Raw genomic sequence first — 19182 nt, forward strand, 5'->3', positions numbered from 1 at the left:
GCTCCGACGTGGAGTCACTGGTAAGAAATAAACTACACTTACTTGTTGACGTCAGGGTGGATTCTCTGTTCTCTGTTGAAGTTCAAGCAGCTTTTGATTCCTGGTGTTGATCATCATGCCAACAGCTGCTGGGATGAGCACATGGAGGAGAACGTCAGTGACCTTCATAAAGCGTTGCTGATCACTGAATGAATTATCTGCGTTCTGTGAGTGGCCAATTCCTGCCACAAATAGATAATGACGATACGACCAGCACTAACTCATCATTTAAATGACTGAATACAACATATATAATTATTAGTATCACCAAATTATTATTATTATTAGCATCACCACCATATTATTATCATTACTATTATTATCATTATCATTAGTATTATTACTATTATTATATTATTATTATTATTATCATCACCATATTATTATTATTATTATTATTGTCATTATTTTATTATTATTTTAATTTCTTCTTGTCTTACTTTCGGATGTAAATTATTTTTCTATTTTTTTATATTGTTAAAAAATAAATAAAGTTCATTCATTCATTCATTCATTCATTATTAATTATGAGAAAACATGGGGAAATTGCAAGTTCTTCCATTCACTTCAATAATCCAACCATTTCTTCATTATTGTATGACTCATCACAGCCCAAAGTAACAAAAGTATATAAAACGAACATTGTCATACATCTATCACTTGAACTATTCAAAGCAAGCATTGCCTTTGTCAAGTTACTTTTATAAACAGCTTTTTTTGCTCCAATTCAATGGCAGGTGTACTTAATGAAGTTTTTGCCGACTGTACTTGTCTCAAAGTCAATTAGATTGTCTTCATGCAAAAACAAAACCCCAAAGCACCAGCAAGCAGCAGTGTTGTGCCGCCTCCTCGTGTGAGGTTGAAGTCAGGGAACGCGTTTCTATCTCGGCCTCCTCGCTATCTTTAGTGATAGCGGAGGGCCTAACATTATCTGTCATGGAAGCGGAGGATATTTTTAGTTTTGGGAGTGGGGGGTTACAGCCTAGTGGGAGCAGCTGCAAAAGTCCTGACACCATCTGCGCCCTTCCTCCAAAATGCACCTCTCTCTCCCAGGATGCCGGACAATGTCGATGTCTGACGCACACTCTGATTATTTTACTCGCCAAAGCGTAGGGACACCGAAAGACAGCTGACTTACTATCCGTATGAAAAGCAGAAAACCCGAAAAACTCTCACCGCAAGGGAATCGATCATTGAAACGAGACAAAATGTCCCCAGCCTGAGAAGGGAGGGGGCGGGTTGCCGGCATTTACAGGAAACTTCTCAAAAAAGGTAAGTCAAGCTTGATCTCCAACGATGAATTTAACAACATTCTTAAGTCACAATTTTCCTGGCACGTGGACACTTATCATTCTGAACTTGAAGCACCACGGGCTGTCCGTGGTCTGCTCACGAGTGCCTTTTTTTTTTAGACTTTTCTAAGTCGCAGCACCGACTCGAAATGGAAGAATTATTAAACGGATAGACGTAGAAACAAGTTTCATTTGTGTTCCTTTAGACCAATTTCAATTCAACAACAAAAGACCGACACCATGGACATCTTTGGGGGCGCCCCTCGTGTTTTAGGCTACCCACGGCCTGTGGTGGTACAATGCGGGGCTGACGCCACTCTCAGGTGCCAAATCGGGGGAGACCCTCGTCCTGACGTGATCTGGGAACGCAAAAACGTCCAGATCGTCACTGAAGGACGGTACAAGCTCTCAGAGGAGGGCAAGTTCTACTTGTTGAGCATCAGTGGGGTGAGCGAGAAGGATGCTGGCCAATACATCTGCAAAGCTAAAAACAATGTCGGGGAAACCTATGCTGCAGCTACCCTCAAAGTGGAAGGGAATGAGCAGCAAGTGGAAGTTAACGGTGTCGAGGAACACGGGCAGATAAATGGAACCGGCACATTGCACAACGGTGACCACCGGAAAGAGAATGGCGACCATGGGGAAGAGCACAAGTTCGACCAGGACCTTGACTTCATATCCGATGACAAACCCAGGTTCCTCATCAAGCCCCTATCGTTACGAGTGGACAGAGGAGAGGACGCCGCCTTCTCCTGCAAGGTCTGGGGCACCCCTTTACCGGAGGTACAATGGGAGAAAGACGGCAAGAAACTCAATGACATCTTTGAGAGCGCTCACTTCTGCATAAGCCTTCAAGATGGAGGCTGGTCCCAACTCAAGATTTACAGAACACGCATGCCCGACAAGGGCGTCTACACCTGTAAGGCCGTGAACTGCAAAGGTGAGGCCCTGGCTGGTGCCATGCTCCTTGTTGAACCTGTTCCAGAGCAAGAGGATAGCAGAAAGTCCAGCCAATGGTTGGACAAACTCAGTTTGACAAGGCTCAGGGAGGAGTCGTCGGTCAGTCCATCCAAGGTCAAGAAGTTTGTCGTGGCAGAGGGCAAACACGCAAAGTTCCGCTGCTTCGTCACAGGGAAGCCAAAGCCGGAGATCATCTGGAAGAAGGACGGTGTACCCCTCCAGGCGGGAAGACGGCATCTTATATTTGAGGACAGGGAGGGTTATTACACCTTGAAGGTTCTGTACTGTAAAATTCAGGACACGGGACTGTACGCATGTGTGGCATCCAATGCTCTGGGAAACACTCTCAGTGCAGTTCATCTGACAGTCAAAGGTAAGAGTGACTTTATCGGCTGCCGTACTTTACACCAAATCATGGTCCTCTCTTTACTCTCCAGGAACCCATGTGCGATTTAAGCATCCATTAAAAGATGTGGAGGCAAAGGAATGGAACGTTGCCGTTCTGGAATGCGAGGTTCCCGATGACTCAATCCCGGCCACATGGTACCGTGAGGATCAAAAGTTGATGGCATGCAGCAAATATGGGATCGAGCAACAAGGCACCAGGCGAAGACTCACCATCCAAGATGTGGAAATGGACGATGATGGAGTTTATCTGTGCGAGATGCCAGATGGGGCAAAGAGCATAGCCGAGTTGTCGGTCAAAGGTATTCGCCATTGGGTCATCTTGAAGGTGAACATTTACAATAACGGTGACTCTCTCAGGTAAAATCGTGCGGAAACTTCCACGGAAGGTGGAGGTGTTGGAGGGTGAGAACGCTGCATTCTGTGTGGAAGTTGAGGATGACGACATGGAGATCCATTGGTTCAAGAACGGGCTCAAGCTGCATGAGACACATCAGACTATCCTCAAGTCTTTTGGGAAAACACACGTTCTGGTCTTTGTCAACGTGGCTCACCAAGACTCAGGGGTGGTGACTTTTGTGACCGGAAGATCAAAGACCTCATCACGTCTTAAAGTTAGAGGTATGTTATAATTTTCGGGTTTTGTTTCCGGTTACGTTTTTATGTGAGAAGGTTATAAACTCGTCTAACCTGACTATTTTTTGTAGGCAATTAAAAAAAAATCTCTTTTCCTTAAAGCCACAAGACACTGTCCACCAATCTGTCCGCTCGACGTCAAGATGGATCTAGACAGCCCGAATGGTGCCCTGCTCTCCTGGGTTCCCGCACCCTACAACCAGACTACTCGCGCCATCTTTGTGGTGGAAAGACAGGAAGTGGGATCGCAAGAGTGGCAGAAATGCTTTACCTCCGAGAACGCCACCTCAACGGAGATCTGCGGCGACAGTGTACCACACGAGGGGGACTACCGCTTCAGAGTCTGCTGCATCAACAAATATGGCCGCAGTGGCCATGTTGAATTTCCAAAAGTTGTCCATATGGGTAAGCTGTACACTGTGGAGAAAAAAAATACAGCCACTGACAAATCTGGAACTTAATAGTGTTGTCTCTGGCTTTACTTAGTTCCAGGAATAAAGATTTGCAGTCACCTTCGAGACCTGGAGGTCACAGAAGGAGAGGATGCCGTCTTTTCTATCGTGTTGTCGGCCTCGGTGGTTGGGAACTGGTTTTTGAATAGTGCTCAACTGCAAAACGGTGGACGATACTCACTAAAGCAGTCCAACACGGAGCATACATTGGTTATCCGTGAAACTCTCGGTGCAGAAGACGAGGCAGAGATAACCTTTATCGCCAACGGGGTGCGGAATTCGGCAGTTCTCAAGGTTAAACGTGGGTGAAGCAGTCTCTTGTTTGTTGTTTATCAAAGTGACCATGAGATTAGGTCATAATATTGACTACGAATCCTCATTGTGCCTTTGCAGCCGCCGTTGTGAAATTCAGCCCTTTGCTAGAATCTGATAGCACCAAGAAGGTGGAAACGGGTGACGTCATAGTGCTCTACTGCGAAGTGTCCCACCCTTCGGCAAAGGTATGTTGGCTCAAAGACGGTGAGGAGCTGCGGGTGAGCGACGTCCTCAACATCCAATCAGATGGGAACATGAGGAGAATTGTAATTCAATCAGCTGAGAAACATCACACTGGAGTTTATACATGCCAGACATCGGGGGATGCCATCACATTCTCCGTTGACGTTGCAGGTAAAGTGTCAGAGCATTAACTCTCTCCTGATAAACATAAAAGCAATTCTGGCCCTGTAAGATACAGTTTCCAGAGAATCAGTAAAAAGTCTTTCCACCATTGTTTCAGGTCCTCCAGTGGAGTTCATTCCAGCCCCCAAGGAAGACCTTCATAAAAGCAGCATGGAGCTTGACCCTGTGGTGCTACTCTGCCATGTCTCTAGAGAGGATGCTCAAGTTATATGGTAAGAAGTTCTTTCATCTGCTGCGCCTTTTGCTGCTTAACCAAATTGGTTGTTTCGGATTTTATTCAGAAATCTGTATCGTCCGTTGCAGGACTAAAGATGGTTGTGAAATTGAACCCAATGACAACATCACTCTGCAAGCAGAGGGAACCCTGAGAAGGTTGATTATCCGCTCTGCCCAAAGCTCTGATGCGGGTAGCTACGTCTGCCAAGCGGAAAACAACAAGATGGAGTTTTCTGTCAACATTAGAGGTGGGTTGAAAAGTATAGTGACAGTGAAAGAAAGTTATTTTTCAAACTAATTCCTGTAATTCCTCTGCAGAACCCCCAGTGATGATTGTGGACCCCAAAGATGATGTCTCGATGGAAAGTCACATTTCGGAGGACGTTCACATGCAATGCGAGTTGTCTCGCTCTGCCGGGAAGGTGCAATGGTTCAAGAACGGTGAAGAGGTGAAGGAGGGGGGCAATATCCAGCTGACAAAAGAGGGTCCCTACAGACGGTTAACCATTCTCCACAGCACGGTGGAAGATGCGGGAGAATACATCTGCGAGACAAATGGGGACTCTGTATTCTTTCAATTGACTATCACAGGTAAAACTGAGCTTTGACTCCAAAATACTAAACACAATGTGAAAATATGATCTTCATATTTTCAGAGCCTTCCGTACGAATTATTTCCCCCACTGAGTCCGAGATAAAAATCACCCAATTGGCTTCCACCAAGCTCCAGCTCAGTTGTGAAATCTCACATTCGGACGCTCATGTCATATGGTACAAAGACAGTCTGGAGGTAGAGGAGGGTCCAAACCTCATACTGGAAGTGGAAGGGGTAAAACGTCGCCTGGTGATCCCTGTAGCCTCTGTGAAGGACGCAGGAGAGTATGTATGTGAAACCGAACATGACTCTGTTGCATTCATGGTGACTATTACAGGTAGGAAGTAAGGAAGAGCTTTTACCTGAAGATAAAAATATGAAGTAATATCGCTTTGTCATTCATTTAGAGCCACCAGTGGTACTTTCCCGGCCTAAAGACACACCGAAGAAGCTGGAGAGTTTTGCAGGGAAGGCAATCGTACTGGAGGTCAAGGCATCTCGTCTCAATGCGGAAGTCAAGTGGCTGCTAAATGGCCAAGAAATTGAGAAAAAAAATTGCGTGAGCATCACAGAGAATGGTTTACTTCGTCGCCTTGAAATACTCTCGCCTTCTCCAGCGGATTCTGGCACATATAGTTGTGACGCTGAAGATGACAGACTTGACTTTGAGGTTAAAATTTTAGGTAAGGAAACTAACCAGCAGTATTCGTTACTGTTTTGTAATAAAACGTATATTTTGTTTTACGTGTGATTCCCCTCAGAGCCGCCAGTGAATATCTTAAGGAAGTCTGAGATTGACACAAACCTCAAGGTGCTAATTTCCGATGACATTGTGCTCGAGTGCGAGCTCTCCAGAAGTAATGCCAAAACCAAATGGTACAAAGACGGCTGTCGTATCGAGTGTGACGGCAGATTTTGCGAGGAAGAGGAAGGCGCATTTCGCTCACTTGTCATTCTCAACGCTGAACTTGAGGACTCTGGAGAATACTTTCTAGAGGCTGAAGATGATAACATCAGCTTCCAGGTTACAGTGCAAGGTAGTCTTTACTGTACTGAAGCAAATCCCATTTCGAAAACCAAACTTTAAAGTCATTTTCTGCCGCAGAACCTCCAGTGACCATTGTGGGCAATTCTAAAGATGGTGACTTCCAGGAGTTGACAGCAGGTGATGAACTAATCCTGGCTTGTGAGGTGTCTCGCCCAAATGCTCCCGTACAGTGGTACTGCAACGACAAGCTCCTTGTCAATGACTCACGCACGCAAATAGAATGCTACGGGACTTTGAGGAAAATCATTATTTCCAATGTTCAAGCTTCGGAATCCGGAAAATACACATGTGATGCGGTAGACGACAAGATGATCAGTATTGTTAGGATTCAAGGTACAGCTATCCCCTCAAGTACCACTCAGGATATACAAGACGGAGTACTACTGTAACTTACAAGCTATTTCTTTCTGGTATTCTTAAAGAGCCTCCGGTGACATTCTTGAAGAAGGAAGATGACATTGTTGTGACGGGTTACGAGGGAGAGAGTGTGACCTTGACTAGCTTTGTGTCCAAGGAGAATGCTCTAGTGCGCTGGCTCAAAGACTGGACACCCATTGAAGGTGAGCGCTTCCAGGCACTCATGGAAGGTCATCAGCGTGACCTCACCATCGCGCCTTTGAGGCGCTCGGATGCCGGCGAGTATACCTGTGATGTCAACACTGACCAAATACGATTCAGCCTACTGGTAAAAGGTAGAAAGCATTTTTCGTTGTGACATCTGATACGTAATGTTGAATCCCAGCATAAGAATGAAAAAATATGATCTGATCGTTCCAGGAATGAGGATAAAGTTTACAAGGCCGATGCAAGACACTGTGGCCCATGCTGACGGAATGGTGACCCTCCGCTGTCAAGTGTGCAAGCCCAAAGCAGATGTGCAGTGGTTTAAGAATGGTGTGGAAGTGGTTCCGAACAGGAGGTTCACCATTCGGGCGGATGGAGTGGAACGTAGTTTGACCATACATCGTTTGACTAGGGAGGATTCTGGAGAGTACGCCTGCGAGTCCAAAGATGACCGCACCGTTGCGACCCTTACAGTAAAGAGTAAGTATCCCTCGGGGTTTTCATCCTTCTTTAAATTTAATGAATGATTCATACACATCCTTGCGTCACTTCAGTGCCTCGGGTGGTTGAGTTCCTCACTGAGCTTCAAAACATCACCGTGCTGGAAGGAGAGGACGCTACCTTTAAGTGTGTGGTTTCACCCGACGACGTGCATTTGGTTTGGTTCATGGACAATGAGGTGATCAGTCCAAGTGACCGTGTCCAGATCACACAGAATGGTTTGTGCCACACCTTAGTGATGAGAAAGTGCCAAATGTTGGACTGTTCTAAAATCACAGCTGAAGCTGAAGGTGCAATAAGCAAAGCAAGCCTCAGAGTCCAAGGTAGGAATTGGAAGCAAAACTTCACTACTTTTTGACCCAGAAAATCTAATTTATGTTGCAATATTATGTTATCCTTCATGTTCAGAGGCTCAGGTCATGTTTACAAAGAAAATGGAGGCTGTCATGGCTGAAGAGTTTTGTGATGCCACCCTGGAGACAGAGATTAGCCTGGAGACGGGTGAAGTGCAATGGATGAGACAGGGGGTGGTCATCCAGGCCGGGCCTCGATATTCACTCAACCAGAATGGATGCAAACGTAGTCTGACCATTCACAGTTTAAATCTATCAGACCGCGGAACCTACCGTTGCGAAACTCTGCACGACAGGAGCCAGGTCAAGCTAAATGTAGAACGTAAGTGCTCAGGCGATATTCTGACAGCATCCGGGAGTATTTTAAGACTTTTGAAAAAAATCATACCTTCTCATCCTATTTAGCCCGCAAAATATCAATCCGTAAAGGCCTGACTGACCAGGAAATCTTCGAACGTGAGACAGCATCTTTTGAGGTGGAGTTGTCCCACGCTGACGTGGAGGGCAATTGGCAGAAGGATGGCATTCGGGTGAAGCCAAACAATCAGTTTCGGGTGAGCACCAACGGGCGAGTGCATGGCCTCACCCTTTCCAATCTCACACTGGAGGACACATGCACGATTGCCTTCTCAGCCGAAGGGGTACGCACCACATCCAGGCTCACAGTCAAAGGTAACGTGAGGATTTTTTTGGGGGGTTATACTGTTTTCAATATGACTGATTACAACTGATAACATTTACAGAGACTCCAGTTACCACCCTAAAAGATTTGGTTGATGTCCGTGTGGAAGAAGAATTCCCTGTCACTTTGGAGTGCGAATTCTCTCGACAAAACGTTGAAGTCAGATGGTTCAAGGTAAAATTATCGTCATACAGAATTAACTTTAAAATGGAGAAACAATAAGAAATACCTTTGTCTATCTTCAACAATGAATCAGAATGGAACCGAACTGAAGCCAGGCAAGAACATTAGGATATATTCTATGGGGCGAAAGAAGTTCTGTCAAATCCTGCAGTGCTCTTTGGTGGATTCTGGCACCTACACCTGTGATGTGGGGGAAAGCAGCACTTCTTGTTCTCTGGAGGTCTATGGTCAGTCTGAAAAGACAAAAATTGTACTTTGTAAACTGGAGATTCGCTATAATGTTTTTCTCGGATTCACTCTTAGAGCATGAGCTGACAATTCTGCAGGACCTGGAGGATCTTTGCATCCAGGAGGATCAGAACGCAGTATTCATGTGTGAGGTTTCCCTGGGCGATGTGAGCGGCGAATGGTATAAGGATGGCCACAAGATCCGTCCCACCAGCACCATCAAGACTCGCACGGAAGGTTATTTTGCCATACACAATCTATGAAAATGATAATTTTGCCTTCCTGTCGTTTGACCCGTTCAATTTATATCCCAGTTGACATATGGTGAAAAACTGATCACCACTGTATCAAAGGACGAGAATAAAACTACCAATGAACACACTAGTCAGGCCAGGGTTGCCTATCCCGGCTGACAACCACACTTGACTCAACTTCCAGACTGTGACTGACTGGTAGAATCTCCCGGTAACAAGCACTGTGATTTAAAGTCTCTCTGTGGCTTTGAGCAATCATGACTGATGCGTTGCGTAAGAATCTGGCACCCACAAAAGTCAAATATATCAACCACTTGACATGAGAGACAATGAAATGTTACATTTTCTTTCAGGGACCAAACACTTCTTGCTGATGTGCAATGTCAAAGCTGAGGATGCTGGAGAAATAAGATTTGTTAGCAAAGACGTTGAATCAACGGCTTACCTAGAAGTGGAAGGTACAATTCCTGGGATAGTCCTCCGTGATTTAGATGCCCAATATCTTAAAAATGTTTCATCTCGCTTCAGAACTCCCAGTGTCCATAGTCAAGCCATTGCGGGACAGGACAGCACTGGAGAATCACCGTGTCATCCTGGAATGCACCGTGTCCTCATCCCGCAGTAGAGCGACCTGGTACCGGGGCGAGGAGAGGCTCGTCCCCTCTGATCGAATGGATATCCTGGTTGATGGTTGCTACCATAAACTCGTGATCCAGCAGGTGGCAGTTGAGGACGAGGGCACATATAGTATTGAGGTCGGGGAGCATATCTCCGAAGCCAAACTCATGGTGGAAGGTAAGAACATTAATCCAACCTCACATTTAGCTCAGATGTTTTGGTTGGTATTAACAAACAATGTATTCCTAACACGCAGCCCAAGAGCTTAAGATGGTGCAAGAGCTAGAAGATGTGGAGGTACACGAGAATGAACCAGCGGTTTTCCAGTGCAAGCTCTCTGTAGCTATCAGCCGACCTCCAGTTTGGACGTTGAACGGTGAGAACGTTCAGCCTGGACCCTCAGTCCGCCTGGAGAGCCATGGCACCGTGCATAAACTCACACTGAAGCACACCAATGTGGACATGAGTGGTGTGGTGAAGTTCAATGTTGGCAAAGCAAAGAGCAGCGCTGTTCTAAGTGTGAAGGAATGCTAATGATATGAAACTTTGGAAATGCTCAAGCAAGTTGGATGAAGGCATTACTTGGGTTAAACAACCCATATTCGCACATTTGCTACTTTGCACTCAGCTTGCCAAAACAATCTCTGTATTGTCTATTAATTGGTCTTTTTAATGAAAGACCCATACCCATCAAAAAGCTACCAACAAGCTAGCTAGCTAGCTGTTTCCGCGAGCTCATTGTCAAGTACACACAGCTTACCTGTCTTTGTGGTTTTATAGTGATGGATGAAATTTTATGTCGGAGTTGCATGTCTTTTCCTTGGGGGTGCAAGCCTCACAGGTTGCCTTTCTCTTTTTCCCCAATATTTCCAAATCCAAATGAACCTCCATCCATGATAGGCTACTTGATTCAGCAGGTGGTCACGATCGTCACTCTGTAAAAGAATGTGGCATACTGGTACAAATGGAACACTGTCATGTAAAATAATAATAATAAACAAACATTAACAGGAAAGACTTGTGCAAACATCTAGTTCAAGATGAGTTTCACCAATAGTAGACTCATACGTTTTAGCCACGAAAGTCCCAAATTGTAGAATTTGCAAAATTACTTGACTTCTGCCACCTCCGTTTTGACAATCTATCCATCCATCACTTTACTATACGTCAATAGGGTCAAAAGTCAGAGTTGAGCCTCGGAATTAGTCAGCTCGACCCAATAAATAGTACTCACCAGGTAATCACGGGGCACATAACAACCATTTACATTCCCACTTCACACTTATGGATCATTTAGAATGAGCGTCACCAACATATTTCCACTTCCCACAAGCACCAGGTAACAGCACAAGAATCTTGTGGCAATTTCTAAAAATAGCTCAGCAATGACATCACATTGCGGTTTCCTCCTGGGAACGTTGGAGAAATCATCATTAAAATCACTTGCAGAGCTTTATCGATGTAATATTGCATTGGACTTATCAAAATCCTTCCTCAGTGTTAATAATAAACTCTACACAAGATGGCCTGAGCTGAAATTCAAACCTGTCCTGGCAGATGAGTAAACTATTATTAACTCTCCAATCCCATCTGCATTTCTTTCTTTTGGAGTACGTCAGCCCTCACTTGCCTTAGACGCAAAACTTAAGACGACAGCCAACATTGTTCATTTAGCGTTTATGGGAACAACTTAAGGCAATGTTACATAGAGTTTTATGTATAACATGGCATGATAAAACAGGTCAAAAATTAGATTACATCTATTAAATCATGAGTACAGTCACATGGATGTTTCCATATATTAAGGACATTTGTTTGCTTCCTTGTTGTGCAAAACATATCTACTGAACGTTGCGGCCCTGTAGTGACACTTTAAGTTTGAACGGCAAAGCCCTATAAATTAAAAAAAACAAAAAAAACCCCACCAAATTAACATTTTACTGTTATGTTACAACAGTACGATTCGTTTTAGTAACTTGCTGGTGTTTCTTAGCCAAATTTGGCTCCATGTTCAAAACCACTGAAAAGGTTAAGTCGAATTGACCACAGCCAAAATAATGGGATAAGGAAATGCATCAGAGGACCCCCTCAACAAAAGGAATTAGAATTTTGTTTTGTTGAAAGAAAAAAAAAAAAGTAGTGTGATTGACGGGATCTTCAAAAGCACACAAAAATACTGTCAAAGCTCAATGATAGGTTTAATTGTCATCTCTGCAATCCGCAGTCATTCATTTGCATCTGTGTGATTTTGTCTTTTGCAAAAAAAAAAAAAAAAAAAAAACGGGCTTGGGGGATAAAAACAGTCCAAAGGGCGTGTCGGATGCTACAAAGCAACTATAAGCTCACCTGACATCTCAAGTGGCACCTGGTTGGTCTCTTTCACCACCACCCTGAAACAAAGTACTTGGGATTCCCGCTGACCAATGAGACAACGGCGATATATTTGTAGCTGCGCTGACGGATCTCGACAACATCAGATAGACCGAGACATTTTTCGTTGCTTTAAAAATAGACGATAACAAGCTTTTTACCACCCTGCGTGAGATTGTTTCCAGCCTATGTGTACCGTTTTGGAATTTAAAAAAACAAGTCACAAGGTCACGTTCTGCACTTCCAATGCTGCACCAAAGAGTTCAAGTTTCACTTTTGAAAAGATGAAAGCGAGCCTGTCAAACATAAGTCAATTTACAGCAACTGCGACCTGGGTGACGTGATGTGGAAATCTACACCCACGTAGCGGATGCCTCCGAGGGCCGTGGATGGTTTGTCTGTCTTTGTGGCAGTGGGCTAAAAGAATGCAAAGTTTAAAAAAAGTCACCTTCGGGGAAGCCGGCTAATGTTCGGTAAAAAGTGACATCTCAGGAGTCCAGAGAAAGAGGAAAGAAGTCCTTAAGCGTTTGCTCATCTGTTGTCATGCGCTCACCACTTCCTGAGGTGAGGAAAGGGCACGTTCGTGTGGAGCAGTTTTCTGGGTGACCAGTGGGGGCAGCATCAACAATGCTCACTTGGGGTAGGTTCGCAAAAGTCCGGGTAGGCAGTGGAAGCTGCAGTCTCCTAGTGTGTGTTTGCGTATGTGTGTGTGTGTGCGTGGAGGCACATGAGATTTTCATGGCGTTCTGTCCAAATTGCGTTAGCTTGTGGCCCCTCCTTGGTGCTTAAGGACAGCATAGACGTTATCCACTTTGCTTAGCTTCTCAAAGAAGGGAATGAGGTCCCGCAGCTCGGTGTCAGACATGTCGTCGAACCACGAAGCCACCGGCACCTGCGAGCGGGCAAACAAATTGTCAATAAATGAGGCGCCACCAAGAATGATTTTGTTTAACAGCAAAAGACGAATTCACATTTGCCGTACGACGAAACCAGGGAGAGAGCGAGAGAACGGCACTCCAAGCAGAATTACTCACTGCGTTGTCAGGATGGAAGATGTAAGAGGCAGGAGAGTTGTCCACGATGATGACCTTGTTAAGGTCCCGGCCAAGGCGACTGAGATCCTTAACATAATTTCCTCTGTGGAAGACGCAAGACTCCCGAAAGAGGCGGCAGCGGAAGGCTCCCCACTTGTCCAGGAGGTCAGAGACGGGGTCGGCATACTAAGTGACACATTAAATTAAATTTTTATTTTCAACATGTCCTGTTCAGCTGCTTGGCTCTGCAGAAAAGTGAATCTTTTTTCGACTTTTTTTCAGGGTAGGGGTAACAGATCAGGCAGTGCAGGTGGTATGTGGTGGGCGTGGCTACACCCAAACGGTAAAGCAACAGAAACGAACGGACACCTCACCTTGGCTAAACTGGCAGTGAAGAGGACGCACTCAAACATTTCTCCCATCCTTTTCAGGAACTCATCTACATGAGGCCGCTTCAGGACATACACCTGGAAACCATGGCCATAGTTTAACCAGGATGGAGTTTCAAAATTATGTTCAGCAATCTTACAATCGCAACATTTTTGTAAAATCACCTACATCAATGGTGTCCAAAATACGGCTCGGGGGCTATTTGCGGCCCGCCATTATTTGTTCTAACAGCCAGGGGCATATGGTAAAATTAAATATTGACTGGACTGATGATGTCATTGACCTGCATCGTACTATTTGCCTCCTATTTTATGTATGCAACCTTTGGAAGTTGGACACACCTGATGTATGCGATCATTCTGCTGAGCTGGACATGCACATGAAGCTAAATATAAACGTGTAATTCACAAACACACGCAAGAACTGGGACTCATTCCTCCGTGTTTTTTTTTCCACCTCTGTGGCGTGGTTGTCTGAGGGCCACGTTCCTGAACCAAGTCATCCGGAATAGGCTGTGTTTGTCAGAGAAAAACCTATCCTGGATTACTTGAATCGGGCCCGGGCCATTACCATGTTTTCCGTCCTCCAGATCGCAGCCGGCAAGCAGGACATTGTGCACTCAACAATTTGAATAAGAATAGTGGAACAGGGTGTGGGGGGGTTTACCTGGTGTACAGTTCCATCTATTTCCACAGGAATGATGAAATCGGCATTGTTCACAGGCTGTATGAAGAAAGTAGAAAACATCAGAGGAGGATGTCAACAGGTCAACTGGCGTTTATTTAAAGACGGCTATTTATGTTAGTCCAGTGCGCCATCACCTTTAATTGAGCCAAAGCACATTTTTATATTGGAATAATTTCACCAAAATGATAGTTTTGCTGAGATAGTCGAGTGCTTTATAGTAATCTGTGCACACCTCAATTTTGGCAAGCTGCTAGCCAAAACTGACGTATAAGCGAGCAGCTAATAGCTAATGTTTGTATGCGGCTACAAACATCTAAATCTACCTTATCTAACCTTCTCGTCGGTCAACCCCTCATACCTTAAACGAGCTGTGAACGAGCGTCTCATCCAAGTCAATAACCACGCAGACTTTTCCGGCGTCTTTGGACTTGGCAGGCGGCAGCAGTGGTTTCACCTGGATCTGTAACGGCCACAACTCGTCTCACGAGTCTTTTCGGGGTTCCGGACCGAAAGGAAGAAGGAGGACCTGGGACTCACCTTGGAGACGGTACCGTTCTCCTCTACTAGCAGGGGTGCGTTGTTGTTAACCGATGGGGGCTCCGGCTGGTCTCGGCAGAGGCAGCAGGAGAAGATTGAAAATAAGCCACCGCTTCGGGGCTTCTTGGTGGAGGGCGTGGAACCTGCACAGGAAGCGAAGGTGCTCAATGCCCAAGCCCGATGACTCAAATCACAAATCACGGGAGAACAAAAACCTCTCCAGAAGTTTGGAGGTTCCTGATCACTTTTCCTCACATTATTCTGAGCCCAAACACCCTCAGCCCCAAACATGGCCACTGTCTGTTGAGCTGGACGTGAGGGTGTTAGTAACAAACTAAAGGCTTTCATTCCCTCCGCCTCTGCTTTAGCATTCAAGCGCCATCTGACCCTCTGCTGGCCTCTGTACCAGCGGACAAAACAGGAAGAGGAAGCAGGCGGGTATTGACGCAGGAAGCGGCTTGTTCGAGCACAGCTTGAAGTAGCCCCAAAGTAGTTCAAGCTGTTACTTCTTTACACACAACTTTTTTTAAAAATACCTCAGGCCAATTAATATCTCTGCACAATTTGTACTTTTCGTTGGAGGCAATTATAAGCTAGAGAGGAAACGTATTTTCTACATTTTGTGACGTTACTCCTTTTGTCATTTATTATTCTGCTGTTTAAGTTTTTATCCACAATATGATTTCATTATTGGTGCTTTATGTTTCCTGTGTGCTGCCTTCAGTGGTAGCATAACAAACATACAACAACAAAATAATTAATCAGGGATACTTTTTTTTTTTTTTAACTTGCTTGACACTTTCAATCGTTTACTGCTGCCCGCACCCGCCGCCCCCGCAAACACACAAAAGTAGTGATTTGGCCTTGATGCTCGGGCATGGAACGCATAATGATAGGCCACCTGATTACTCAGTAACCTGCATTGACACTCTCTGCAATCGAATGGCGTGTACAGTGAACAGAGAGCCGATTGTGGTATCAGTTGTTCACTAGGGAACTAGACACGCTATTTTACTTACATGGAGGCTGTGAAACTTGTTTTTAGCGTGGGCCTAACTGCTTATCTTCTGTGTAAACAGGGACAGATTGAAAGATTCTAAAACGAATAACAGCAGTTTAAGTCATTTCTTTAAGGGTGAGTGATAAATCAATAGTGTGTCTTCTATTTTTGAGATTGAGGTTGCAGACAAGAACAATACCAGTTGGAAAATAAACACAAGGCTGCCCAATGATATTTACTCACCAGAAGCTGAGCTGCACTGTGCTTGTTTCCAATTGTGGAGTGTGCGTTCACACATTTTGAATCATGTGGGAGTCACCAAATGAGAATGTAGACTTTGCTAATGTGAGCTCAGGTTAACGGGCGGCTGTTAATTGGCTAATCGTTAGCTAGTCTACATTTTGAGTACCTTGAGTCCATGGCAGCTCAGGGATGGACGTGGCCATCACATTTATTTTGTCAACATTTGTACACTAAAGTGATTTGAAAGTGTATGGGCAGCTGTGGATCCTTGACCCCTTGCAGGGGCATTATATACACTAACTAGCGGTGGAAAGCTAAATTAAATTAGCTAACATCAATACCTTGTGCAGGCGAGCACAGATGTGCTGTTGTGATACGTTAGTTCGATCTGCTCTACAGAAGACACATTGTACTTCTCTTAACTGTGAAGTGATCCTAAACTTTGGACCTTGTTTTTTATGCATTTTCCTGCTGGCTCGCCACCATCCCATCACTTTATTCCTACAAGTAGTGGAACAATACTGGAGTGACGCGAGTCTGCTTGGAAAAACGATCACTGCAACGCTTCGAGGCAGAGATTTGGCCTTGAATTTTGTTGGGATTCAAATGATTTGAGTTATTGGATTATTAGGGTTAGTAAATTGATGGGGATGATTGTTAATTGGGTAATTGCGAGTGATTTTTTATCTTAATATTGCAATGGTGATTAAACATACAATTTTTTTTCAAGGTCCTCTTAAGTTTGCATGTATTTGTTTAACAAACAAATTAATCTGTCATGCAATATTCAAGATCCGATTTACTATAAAATACAGGCATATGGAAATTGAATACTAAAGTTTAACTACTTCAATCACCTTTCTTAAAAATGACTTGCAGTCATTTAGCTGTTACGAAAACAATTTCATAAATGTTTACCGAATAAGGAAGCGCTGGACATAATTGAACAAATAATGAGTTAATTAACAAAAAGGGCAAACAAATCTGTGAAACAATAATATGTAAACATGTGGACTTGCACTACTGAACATATTTAGACATTCTATAAACAAACAAACAAGATACGTATGCGGAAAGGCGGGGGGCGGGGCTACCAATGACCAAAACAAATCAGTTCTTTATTTCCCCCTAAAATTGTGTCCTTTGCGATTTGAAAATTGCATTCTACTACATTGCAATGTCGATTTGTACTCCAATAATTAGTCAGCCCTAGTGGAAACCATAAAACTCAATCCATCAGAATGCACAATTGCCCCTTCGTTTGATTATTAAAATTTGACAGCTACTTTTGAACAGAAATAAGGGGAACAAGTGGGTGGCAACTCATCTGTAGCAGTAGAACGCATTCAAGTCCTGCTGCTGACAAAATGAGAAAAAAAATAATTGCTTAACAAATCTGCACTTTGTCCGCTCAAGAGGCGCAGCAACTGTTTGCACTTTCATTCTGAACACTCTCCTTAGAATCGAACGCTGCGATTCTTGCATGTGCCTGACTGCGTCTCTGCAACAGCATTAACACAAAGCAAATATAAACAAAAGGGCGTGGAGCACGCCTTTAGTTTGTTTCTGTTCGCAAGAAATCTTTGCGGTCGCTGTCTTCTCTCCGCTTTTTGTTTACTCCGAACTCGGGAGACTCGTATCGCGGCGCCCCTGTCGTCACTTCCGCTGCACAAACTCAAGGCCTGCAGCCATAAGCAGAAAGATGCGTCAAAGTGACACTTTCACTTCTTGCAAGTCGTTCACGCTCTCCGTTGATCAAATACTTTTACGACAATCACGTACAATAAAGACTCACAAGTTAAGTTTTGTTTGGTGAATGAATGGAAACAATCTTTAGTGCGGCAAGTAAACTTTTCTAAAGCAATATTTTCGAAATAAATAAAACTACTCACCCGAGTCCCCTCTGTCCGCGGATTTATTTGCGTCTTCATCCCGGCTGACCTGCGTGATGACCGAGGACGGGTTGTCCATAACGTCCGACTGTGCTCACGCGTCAAACTTGAGGTTTTGTGCGCCCGACTGTGCGCTGCATTCACGACCAGCGAATGCCGAGCGGAGGTTGGCCACTCGCCGCCTACAGCTCCTCCATTTCGCGCTTACAAGCCGGCCGCTGGTGTCGCTGCTTGGAAACTGCGAACTTGCAGCACATTTGTCACAAAGTTGGCAACTTTGATTCAATATGGTGCTCGGGCGCCCCTCGCAGTTTCAAGATCCAAACATGGAGGTTTCAAGGCGTCCCATTCCACTTAAAGTGGCGCAGTAAAAGTGAGGGAATGTCGCAGCGAGTCGCGGCCTCTGCTGACTTACACAACTTTGTTGACGATCCCTTAAAAGTAACTCGCGGCGAACTTTCTCAAAACTTTTCCGGTTCCATTTTCTTGCATATTAAGCATATTCCGAAGCGTAACGTTTTGTCTTTCTCTGCGTGGATGTCCGGAAAATATGCAAGCAATAACAAAGCTCACGTTGACATCGGTTGGGTGTTTTCGTGCGTAAAGTTATTTAAAAGTCTTCGACGACAACGTGCAAGAATACTAAAGTTGATTTTTTTGCTCGTATCGCGGATTCCCGGTGACATCCGAAGGATGCAGACCGGACGGGCGGACAGACTGGCTTTTTTTGCGTGGGAGTTGTCGTCCAGAAACGCCCCAGTTGGGGTCCCCTTGAAACTGCCTAGGTTCAACAAGGGAGCGTCAAAAAAGTTCAGGCTCCATACGCGACGACTTTTTTCAAAAGGAAAACAAACTTTTCTTCTTCTCTGTTGAACTTGCTTGAGACGTATTTTTTAATCCGGCTGGTCTGATGTAAATAAATGAAGTAATTTAAGAAATATAAAACGGGATCTAAATTAAAATGATGCTAAAAGTATTGCAAAAGTTACTTTGAAGGGTAAACAAACCCAAGATGTCAAAACCTTCTGCTCTACTAAACGTGCAGCTCTTCGCAAAATGCTATTTAGACGTAAATCAAATTATTCTTAAAAAAACAACAAATATAAAAAACACATGGAATTCACTTGCATTGTCAGGGGCAGCCATTTTTTAGGTCTTTTCACGATCGCAAGACTTGAAATTTGCCAAAATATGACGTATGATTCCCAATTTCTGCCTGATTGATCGACTGAGAAAAATCCTACAGTTTGTAAATAATCAACATAAACAAGAATTTATAGAATTTCTGAAGCTTATTAATAATGAGGGCATCTACCTGTGCT

At 44.4% G+C, this 19182-nt stretch overlaps 2 protein-coding genes across 2 annotated transcripts; one reads left to right on the top strand and one right to left on the bottom strand.

The window, feature by feature from the left end:
* Nucleotides 1–1078: 1078 nt before the first annotated feature.
* obsl1a (obscurin like cytoskeletal adaptor 1a) lies at nucleotides 1079–10722 on the top strand. Its single transcript, XM_088368665.1, has 25 exons — nucleotides 1079–1311; nucleotides 1538–2664; nucleotides 2729–2998; nucleotides 3057–3317; nucleotides 3435–3737; nucleotides 3819–4085; nucleotides 4178–4453; nucleotides 4563–4677; nucleotides 4769–4929; nucleotides 5000–5272; nucleotides 5338–5613; nucleotides 5684–5959; nucleotides 6038–6313; nucleotides 6382–6657; nucleotides 6747–7016; nucleotides 7102–7368; nucleotides 7443–7712; nucleotides 7798–8064; nucleotides 8148–8414; nucleotides 8486–8598; nucleotides 8681–8834; nucleotides 8911–9072; nucleotides 9443–9547; nucleotides 9618–9884; nucleotides 9964–10722. Exons 2-25 carry the CDS (start codon nucleotides 1572–1574, stop codon nucleotides 10239–10241), a joined length of 6543 nt encoding a protein of 2180 aa, XP_088224791.1. The 5' UTR covers nucleotides 1079–1311; nucleotides 1538–1571; the 3' UTR covers nucleotides 10242–10722.
* Nucleotides 10723–11953: 1231 nt separating this feature from the next.
* LOC148401605 (carboxy-terminal domain RNA polymerase II polypeptide A small phosphatase 1-like) lies at nucleotides 11954–18597 on the bottom strand. Its single transcript, XM_088368666.1, has 7 exons — nucleotides 17861–18597; nucleotides 14726–14868; nucleotides 14547–14648; nucleotides 14168–14224; nucleotides 13486–13578; nucleotides 13112–13297; nucleotides 11954–12969 (listed from the first exon to the last, which is right to left on the bottom strand). Exons 1-7 carry the CDS (start codon nucleotides 17937–17939, stop codon nucleotides 12838–12840), a joined length of 792 nt encoding a protein of 263 aa, XP_088224792.1. The 5' UTR covers nucleotides 17940–18597; the 3' UTR covers nucleotides 11954–12837.
* Nucleotides 18598–19182: the final 585 nt, after the last annotated feature.

The sequence above is a fragment of the Syngnathus floridae genome, chromosome 2 (assembly GCF_059516105.1).
Source record: "Syngnathus floridae isolate MCC-2025c chromosome 2, RoL_Sflo_1.0, whole genome shotgun sequence".
In the NCBI taxonomy this organism is placed as follows: domain Eukaryota; kingdom Metazoa; phylum Chordata; class Actinopteri; order Syngnathiformes; family Syngnathidae; genus Syngnathus; species Syngnathus floridae.

Excerpts from the sequence above, each read along its gene's own strand:
- obsl1a (XM_088368665.1), top strand. The coding sequence starts at position 1,572 with ATGGACATCTTTGGGGGCGCCCCTCGTGTTTTAGGCTACCCACGGCCT. Across the intron at positions 4,454-4,562 it reads ATTCTCCGTTGACGTTGCAG|GTCCTCCAGTGGAGTTCATT; the intron begins GTAAAGTGTCAG and ends CCATTGTTTCAG. Across the intron at positions 8,835-8,910 it reads TTGTTCTCTGGAGGTCTATG|AGCATGAGCTGACAATTCTG; the intron begins GTCAGTCTGAAA and ends ATTCACTCTTAG.
- LOC148401605 (XM_088368666.1), bottom strand. The coding sequence starts at position 17,939 with ATGGACAACCCGTCCTCGGTCATCACGCAGGTCAGCCGGGATGAAGAC. Across the intron at positions 14,225-14,546 it reads TCGTTCACAGCTCGTTTAAG|CCTGTGAACAATGCCGATTT; the intron begins GTATGAGGGGTT and ends TTCTTCATACAG. Across the intron at positions 12,970-13,111 it reads TCTTCCATCCTGACAACGCA|GTGCCGGTGGCTTCGTGGTT; the intron begins GTGAGTAATTCT and ends GCCCGCTCGCAG.